Source organism: Alligator sinensis, unplaced genomic scaffold (genome assembly GCF_000455745.1).
Source record: "Alligator sinensis unplaced genomic scaffold, ASM45574v1 scaffold1086_3, whole genome shotgun sequence".
Taxonomy (NCBI): domain Eukaryota; kingdom Metazoa; phylum Chordata; order Crocodylia; family Alligatoridae; genus Alligator; species Alligator sinensis.
Genome location: NW_005841975.1, coordinates 2963386 through 2972957, shown reverse-complemented (window position 1 = coordinate 2972957; position 9572 = coordinate 2963386). Strand labels below are relative to the sequence as shown.

The 9572-nt window shown below is 43.7% G+C and overlaps 1 protein-coding gene across 6 annotated transcripts in view; it reads left to right on the top strand.

Moving 5' to 3' along the window:
* MAP3K13 (mitogen-activated protein kinase kinase kinase 13) overlaps positions 1–9572 on the top strand; it is a 125277-nt gene that overhangs the window by 80380 nt on the left and 35325 nt on the right. For 4 of the 6 annotated variants that reach the window (XM_014518699.2, XM_025200779.1, XM_025200781.1 and 1 more), the window contains 2 exons: positions 4829–4894; positions 6393–6967. In XM_014518699.2, coding sequence (XP_014374185.1) covers positions 6466–6967 — 502 coding nt within the window. In that variant the 5' untranslated portion in view covers positions 4829–4894; positions 6393–6465. The remainder of the gene's footprint in view (positions 1–4828; positions 4895–6392; positions 6968–9572) is intronic. The other 2 variants (XM_025200778.1, XM_025200782.1) reach the window with 1 other exon arrangement.

Below are 9572 nucleotides of genomic sequence, written 5' to 3'. Positions count from 1 at the left end.
CCCCCCCGCCACATATTCCTCCTGGAAACAGAGGTGCGTGGGACAGTTTTACCTGTTCTGAGCATCTCTGTTTCTGGGAGACACTGGGCACATCTACACATTCATTAATGCTCTTTTGCTAGTGCGCATTAAATTGAATACCTCCATGGTGAGGTATTAGAAAAGGGCACATTAGCCTATTTTAATGCACATTAGCGAAAGTGCACAGGTTTTTTTTGTGATGCTTTAATGCACATTAAAATAAGTTAATGCTCATTAAAGCACATGTGTCGATGTGCCCATTATTTGGAGTCAAACGGGAAGATCTGTGGCAGGAGCATACTCTCCTGCCACAGTTTTTCCCAATTTGACTCTGCAGGACGTACACAGCTCAGTTCTACCTGGCCGAGGTAGTGATGGTCCCTTTTGTAGTGGCACTTCTGAAAGGAACTTGTGGCATCCCGGAGTGACACAGCACCCCAGTTAAGAACCAGGACCACTGGCTTAATATCAGTGACTATAAAGATGCTAATGGGGCTCCTTGCTAAAGAAGTCCCTGTGCAGAATGCTTTCTCTTCAGTTAATTTGGGCAAATCCTCTGTTTCTCCACAAAACATACATACTGCAGAAAAGGACCTCAGAGTTACAGTGGACAATAAGCTGAATCTGAGCTAGCAGTGTGACCTTGTTGCAAAGAAGGCCAAGAAGGAGCCTGTAAATTTCTCTTCCTCCCAATTTAAGGTGAATGACAAGCTAGAAGAAAATCATATATTCCTGTAGAGAGAAACTTTACAAAGGAAAGGACAAAACTATAACTCTTTTCCCTAGAAAACTGAGCTGGGTGCACTGGGCAACAGGAGAGACATTCTCTTGATCAGTTTGGTTGATTTATTAGTCAAAAAGTTAAAATCTTAGGGTAGCTGCCATCGCTGTGCCGGCGCTGATGAATTAGGAAAAAAAATACCCCAACTGTTACAGATAACCTGGACTACATGTTCCTCCGTAAATGCTATTGGCTGCTTACAGATGTGGAAAAAACCTAAAACAAACAGCGCTTTACTTTTGGCTTGGCGCACCCCCGCACTAAGCAGCCCCAGAAGAAGCATCACATCAGTTTACCTGGCTTGCCCAACATCTGTATAGATTGCTTGCTTCTGTGGAGCTTTTTGGCACTTTTATCTAGTAGCTGATTGAATCACCTATTGGATAAAAGTACCAAAAAGCCCCACTGAAGTGCGTGATCTATATAGTTGTTGGGCGAAGTGGGTCAAAATAATGGTGGTCTTCCAGTTAAGCGTTGGGTTTGGTTTTTTTTTTTTCATGTCTATCAGCAGCTTTATTAACAGAAACTTATGAGGTCGTTTAGTAAGTCTAGAGATAATAGGTTTGCATAATTAAAAAAGAAGTTATATTGATTGCCATCCATGTCAACAGTAGGTTTTACTGTTAACATAAAACAGATTTAAAAAATTCTGTTTCCTGGTAAGACGTGACTGGCATCTTCATACCTTTCTGGTAGAAGTATGAATTTGAGAAATCCGTCCAATTTTATAATAGGCAGTGCCTACACTTCTTCCTTTTTTTTAATATATTAGAACAATGGGTGCAATGGACCTCTGAAAATCAGGCCAATTCTATTAGTACCCAAATATGGATTTTGATGCCTGGTTTGTGTCATCCACTTTGAAAATATCTGAAGCCATTTTTCTGCCCACTTTATTACATCTGTAAAATGGGTCTACTTATACACCTCCCCCCCTTTACATAGTGTCAACAGCAGCAGCAGTCCCTCAATATGAGGCTGACAGTTATATAGTATAGCGCTCGACTCTTAAGATATCTGTGCCTTGTAAGTACAAACATTATTAGGCAACTTTTTTTTACTCAGAATGACCAAGACAGAAGAGACAAATGGACTGGAAGTCAGGAGACCTGGATTTTGTTCTTGGCTCTCTACCACTGTTATGCTGTGTGACTTGGGCAAATCACTTCCCCACTCTATGGATACTTCTATTTAGATTGTAAACACTGTAGGGCAGGAGCTATACAATGAGGCGCTGATCTTGGTTGGAGATGCTGCATGCTAACCTAATTTAAATAACACCAGTAGTTAAATGAACTGCTCGGGAGGCAGTGCGGGCAAATAGCTTTACCACTGACTTGTGAACCAAAAGATTTGGCTTTAACATCAAACGATTGTAAAGTACCAAGTTCACCTTCCAGTGCTGAGGCAGCATCTAATGTTGAGGCCATCCATCATCCAGTGGTCTACCACATCATACTGCTGCTAGGCCTAAGAACAGAAAACAGTAATGGCTTCATTTTCCAAGCAGTGAGTGGACATTCATTTTGGGGACATGTGATGTTGTTTCAGGAAATCAGAGTTTAGAAAGTGATGAAAATATGATATCCACATCTTGATATGGAAAGCTATTAGTTCATGGTTGGCCCTGATGGCTCAGTTGAGGTTAAGAAGTTTTACCATGAACCTTAGTACACCCATGGTTTTACCAAAGTGTGCAACTTGTACTCTGTATCCTTCAGCTGTGTGCTGTGTTACACTCTTTTTACATACTAGTACTGCTATGCAAGTAAAGTGGTAGACTGTCCAGACAGAGCTGTGATTATGCACATTGTTTTTAATACTGCATGGTACTTGGTGTGCGCCAGTCTCTTTGTATGAAAACTTTAACACTAATGGTTTGAATGTACTTCAGCAGAAGGTAATAATTGCCATCTCAGAACAGAGCAGTGGCTCATTTTGTGCCTGATAGCAGCTCAAACCAAGTGTTTCAGAGCAGAATGGATGCAAGAAACCCCATGGAAGGGAGGCTGCTGTACAAATAAAGGGTTGCATTTGAAATATGTAGGAAGCAGCCTGTGTTGGAGAGAAGAAATGTTGTATCTTGCAACTCTCCATGTCTCATGCCCTGCTGGCTCCCTGCACCTGCACTAGCTGGCCCCTCTTTTCCTAATAAATAGATTAAGAGGTATCAGATAAATTCATGGACATTTTCAAGCCTGTATTGCACACACTAGTTTTTTTAGGATTGTATCCATGCAGATATACTGTTTGCTTTAAAATCACGGAGTTGATACTGCTTATGCACTTTCTCTTGACATGCAGAACATGGTGGTTATTTGTCTTACAGACGCACTCCAGCATTGTGTGAAATGATAATAGGGTCATGTTATTGTTCTTAGAGTGATAGTTTTGTTCTGTGCACACATTTGGTGGTGGTTGCTTTAAACTCTCCCACATGCAGCGCCATGAAACACTTCCTGAAACTAGCAGACAGATGTGGCCAATTACAGTGACATAAGTGAACTCAGATTCTCATTCGAGGCCAGATTCCACTCCAGTTAAGGGCAAAGGGATGACTGCAGTAGGAGATAAATACTAGATTAACCACCCAAAAGTGGCCCTCGTTGTTTTTCACTGCAGGCTAGCCTTTGGCAGGCTACCACATTAAGTCAACTACCCACAAACTAACTAACCACAGTACTTGTGGCAGCAGGACTCTCTACCCACTATGATCCCACAAGCCCCAAGGTGGACGGCTGCCAATTCCATGTGTGTTGCATATGGTTGGGGAAAACAGCCTAGAGCTACAGGACCCCTTCCCCCTTACCAAACCTGCAAGTCTCATAAGCCACTTATTCCTCAGCCTTTTATCCTCCTTCATCTGTCTGATTTAAAGCCTGGAATCTGGGTAACACAAATGAGTCTTAATGCACAGTTTCCATGAAGCAGTGCATTTTGAAAATTATGTAGCACTAAGCTACTTCTGGCATCCTCTAAGTCTGCAGTTTCCTTTAGCTGCAGATTCTCCTGATTTCTGAGCCACTATTTTTAGGAGACTGCTTTTCCTCACTCCTTTGGTCTCTGGTACAGGCTTTGTTGTAGGTAGAGCTGGGCACGCTCCCTGTGTTTGGGTTCCTTAACACACCTTCCATTGCAAAAAACCCAAAAAACTTGTGACTTTTTTTTGAGAAGCTCAAACATTTCCATTGTTTGCAGCAGTCCTTTGAAGACCGGAAGGAACAATGTTCTAGAGCCTCAGAAGTTCCTTTTCTTTGTTTTTCTTGTGAATTTAAATTCAAATTTTGCAGTGTTTTATTTCCTTTTTCTTGCTGACATTGGTTTTGGTAGCCTGTAAACTACAAACTAATATGAACGTATTGAATTCAGGCCATAATAATGCTACTGCTGCTACCACACAGCTAAATGCACTGGGAACCTCAGGAGTGAACAGTTTCCCTAGGAGAGAGAGAGAAAGAGAACCAGGCTCTCCCTGACTAGGTCCCTAGATAGAAGTATTCCCTGTGCTGAAAAGACGGCATTGTCCTGCTGCCAGTCCATGCAGTTGGTGCTGTAGCTCAAGCTTTACTGCAGTGCTGCAGATTCAGGGTTCAAACCCAGTTGATGCTGCATGATAACAGTCAGAATAAATGCAGTTTGTTTTTACCTTTTTCCTTTAAAAAAACAAGATGGAATTGTAGGCAAAATCTTGTTAAAAAAGCATTGCTAACATTGAAAAATCAGGTACTCAATGAGGAAAAGCCAGGATAAAGGTGGCCTAGACAATCTTCATTCAACCCTCGTGGGTGCATGCTGCCTTTTATTACATGGTCACATGCCTCCTATGGCACTGTTAATGTTTTATGTGGATGCTGTGCTGAAGAGGAGCAGAGCATAAACACAAAGCCAGGATTTTCAGATGTCCTAACTTTCAATTCTTAACACACTAATTAGTCACATAAATGTTATTTAATTTTCAAAGAGATTTCAATGACTACCACAGAGTCCCCAGTTTGAATTTATAATTTTTCTCTTCTGCTCCTCTAGGTCCCACTCAGACCTTTGTTTGAACACCCTCCAGTGTTTTGCTGTTACCTGACACCAGAAGAGCAGGTGGGGGTTGCAAAACTTCCAGGACTACCTGTCCTTTTAGTTAAACCAGTGATTCTCAACCAGGGTGCCATGGCGTCCCGGGGTGCCTTGAGATCTTCTTCAGGATACCTCAGGGTGCACAGCATTGTCACATTTACAAGCACCACAGGATAAACCTAGAAATTAAAAAAAAAACAAAAACAAAACATAGTTGTGGTCTTTCTGAATTCTTTGCAACAGAAAAACTGCTCTATTATTTATCTGTAGTAAAAGAAAAAAGTGCAAATTAATAGCTGGCATTTTACGAGGAGTGCCTTGAGTCCATCCAGGGGTGCCTCCATTCAAAAGAGGTTGAGAACCACGGCCTTAGACTTCCACGCTGCAGGCAGATTACTTACAGAGGCCTTTGTCCTTCCACGTGGCTGCAGAGCTCCACTTGCTCTCTGTTGCCAACTTTTTTTTCAGTTTGGAACTCAGATTCTTTAAAGGTGTTTCTCATTTGCACTCCTGACACCATGTAGCAATCACTAGGTTCAGTAAGCACAGGCATACGTAAATGGGAAAAACAACAAATCTTAATCATGGAGCAGTAAGCAACCTCTGCAGCCCCTGTATTGGCTCTAACTGACCCCTTGGAGAAGCATTTGTCTGGGTCATAGGCAATAGATATGCTTGAACCAGTTGGTGAATTTTGTTTAATACTAGGGTTGTTTGTATGATGTGCTGAACATGTGTTTAATCTTGCCTAGGGCAAGGTTAATGAACTGCATTCCAGATACCTGCCTAGCCCAGAAAATGTGTTTGATGTGGAAAGCTATCACAGAGCAATCTGGAGCTATCAATTTTGACTCAAAGGCTGTCTGGACCTCATGGAAAAATGAATTTTGTGTGAGGGTGAGACTAACCTTGTTGAGGGAGAAGGCATTCTGGTAGAGTACATGGCAAGGAGAGAGGGGACGCTGCTCTGAGTATGGAGACAAAGCCATTAGGCCCGTGGTCCCATGCAAGGTCCCATGTTCCAAGGAAGACCTCAAATAAAAGGTGTGGACCTGGGAAGTGTGGTAGATAGATCCAAAATCAGACCAGTGACTAGATTCTGGCCAGGCCTAGCGGGCATGGACATGTATAGGACTCCAGCAGTCAAATTCTTTTATCATAGATGTGTCTGTACAGGGGGGTATTAAGCCAGGTTTGTAATCATGTAGTCACAGAGCTAGGCATCAGAGTTCAGCTTTCGCTCAGTTACGTAGGTGACTCAGAGGAGACTATGCTGATGATATAGAAGCTGTGCTGAGCTGAGCTTCAGTGGGTGTAAATGTTGATTTTTTTTATCTTATTTTTTTTAAATTAGTTGTAGTAATTTTCTAACAATCATTGGGCCTCCAGTTTTATCTGTTTATCAGGTCATCATTACAAAAGAGCACACAAAAGATATTCTATATAATAAAAATAAAATAGAAAATCGAAATAGAAAGCAAAGGCAAAATGTCATGTCTTGTCCCTTCTTCTCTCATTTCAGGTGCTGGGGCCACTTGTTGCATCTGAATTGCATGCTGTTATTTCTCTAAGCACCGACTTGGACTATCTGCTTCATGCACACTCACGGCACCATGGCTAATCCTCAGGAGCACCTGAGCTGGTCTTCCACTCCAAGCACGATCAGCAAACCTTTCAGTGAAGACAAAGACTTTGGTGGGACGCATGGTGAACATGTGCCTGCTGGAAACCATTCTTCACCTGAGATCCTAGATGATGTGCGAGAGAAGGGCTTGCTTCCAGCGGATATAATAGAAAGTATGAGCAGTCCTGTCACGGCAGCAGTGTTGACCAGCATCAGTGAAGACTCCAGGGACCAATTTGAGAACAGCGTGCTGCAGCTTAGAGAACAGGATGAATCTGAAACCGCTGTTCCTCAGGGCAACAGTAATAATATGGATGGAGAAAGCAACGGTGGGATGGATGACATCAAAGTCCAGTTCAACAGATCAGGCAGTGGGAGTGGTGGGTTTCTTGAGGGACTTTTTGGGTGTTTGAGACCTGTGTGGAACATCATAGGGAAAGCCTACTCCACCGACTACAAACTACAGCAGCAAGGTGAGCCTCGGCAACAAAAATGCATGTTGCATTCTTTCTTCCCCGTCTTATTTTTTAAGTGATGTTTGCACCGATGAGGGAACTAAGAGCAACTAAAAGCCTATTCCAAGCTTTCCATGTGACGTTACCTAACACCGTTGCATGCCTAACATGCAGACTTTACATAGGAAGCAGGTAGTCACTGTGTAGTGAATGGCCTGCATAGAATCATATGAGCTAGAGATGGAGAAGACCACTTATATCCCTTGGCCTCTCTTGAATCCTTGGGGCAAAATCTGAGGCTGAGACAATTATTTAAATCACTAAAGGCTAGAGAAACCTTTTGGGAACTCCTTTAAGGTTCAGAGTAGTTTTGAATTACTGGTGCACCATATACCAGGCAATCCAAATGCATGATTTTCCCCTACTGAGTGCGTATGCTAGTGTTATATCCAGTCCAATGCTAAACACTTGAAGCATCAGGGCTTCCATCACTTCTCCATGAGACTCTTGAACAGCCTTATCATACACCTTGTGCCGCTGGGAACACTTGCCTTTTCAAATCTTATGCCATTCCTTCCTTAAATCTTCCCAACTCTCATAGTATACAGTTCTCTGCTTTTTTGGCGTTTATACCTGTTGTATTGGTGGGCACTTTCCTGGCCATGTGCTGTTTGTATCCAAACTGTGTTTTTTATGAGGTGTGCTTGCATCCAGTGTCTAATCTTATTAAAAGGAGAAAGCTTACTTTCCCCACAGAGAGCCCAAGCTTTCTAGCTGTTTTGCTGGAATTATCCCAGGTCTTTGAAGTCTCAAATATGGAGTTCCAAGAGATGCAGATTCCTCTCTCTATCTGGTGGTAAAACTGGTCAACCTTATTTTGTACTGGAGTTTGAAGGATATGTAAGAACATCCCCATTCTATCCTAATTATTTTTAAATAGCTTTTTATACCGTGCTGCTGCTGATGGTGACTGACATCTAATGTGTTCGTTTCTCTCTCATCCTTTCCTGGATTGGGGTAGGGTGGGGTTGCTCAGTGGAGTGTTTTAGTAGGGTTTTTGTTTGGTTTCGGGATCTTGTGGGGATGTTAGGTGTTATTGTTTGTTTAAGTAGACATGCGGCTCTGTATTTGTTAGAGAAGGGAAGTTAAAAGAAATGTACTCTGGCACTCTCAGAGTAAAAGCTGCGAAGAGATTTTTTTAGATCCTGGTGAGTTTGTTCCATGGTTTCACCCCAGCCCTAAGAAGATTGGTCTCAGGCACCAACAAGCTTTGCCCTCATTGCAGAGAGCTCTATTCTGCTAGAGGAGTGAAGCTGTTGATCCTGGTCTTTATTCTTTTAGATTCCCAAGACCTTAGGGTACCTTGGAGATAAGGACTGGAGACCAGGAGCTCGATGCAGTGCCCTGTGAGGAACAAGAGTAACAAAAGGATGTAAGACAGGGGCCATCTGGTTCATCATGTGCAGCCTGCAGAAACTGTAAGCGACCCTGTAAGGCAGAGTTGGGTGAAAGTCTGGTTTGATGTGCTTGCATTAGGCTACAGCTTTCTGCTGATCGTTGGCCCTGCTGCAAGCTGGCAGAGGCGGGGAAGTCGAGGGCTTCCCCAGCTGGGGACTTTAAACAAACCCTGCTCTGGGCACTATTAGCTGGGCAGCCTGGCGTAGGAGAGCAAAAGCTCCTGACAGCGGGGAGAAGAGGTTTCCTTCCTCCAGGGACTTTAAACCCTGTGCCGGGACACTCTGGCTGAGCAGCCCAGCGTGGAGGGGGAGTAGAGCCTTCTCTGCATGGAGGACTCTTAACCTTGTGCCAGGCAACTCTGCCTGGCTAGGTCTGGGGCCCGCACTGAGGCTGGTTTGACACCCCAGTGCAGTTCCCCGGCTGAGCTGATCATCACCTGATTGTTCAACACCCAGCTTTCAACTTGCTGGTGCAGGGGGAGTCCAGGATCACGATCCCAGGCTCCCTCTGCACTGCCAAGTATGACGTGACTGGGATCCAATCCCTGATCCCAGAATCACATGTCCTGCCATACATATGTGACCTGGCAGGAGGCATGGTTGTTGGGGTCAGGGTCAGATCCCATTGCCCCTTTAAATGAATACCTGTCAGTGGCCTTAGAGTTAGTGAAGAATGCCCCAGGCCCCATTAATTCCAGATTGAATTGCTCACCAGCTGTTTTTCATTCAAGAGCTTGTCTCATCTGAGGTATCTTGATAGTAGTGGCGTGGCCATAAGTAGTGAATGGGAGATGGGTTGTGTGTCATCTGCAGCTAGTATTTGGGTCTTTTGTTATCTCAGCAGCTTTTTTACTGCCTGCTGCTAGACAGAATTGATCTTTTGGGATCTCCCCAAGCCCCTTACCTTCCAGAAAACAGCCTGGGGAAAGGTTAGGCACTAGCAGCTGTCACCAAGAGCTGTTCTCTTCCATCCTTTCCATGAATCTCTGATGTTTGAGGTTTTCATAGATTCATAGATGTTAGGGTTGGAAGGGACCTCAATAGATCATTGAGTCCGACCCCCTGCACAGGCAGGAAAGAGTACTGGGTTTAGATGACCCCAGCTAGATGCCTATCTAACCTCCTCTTGAAGACCCCTAGGGTAGGGGAGAGCACCACCTCCCTTG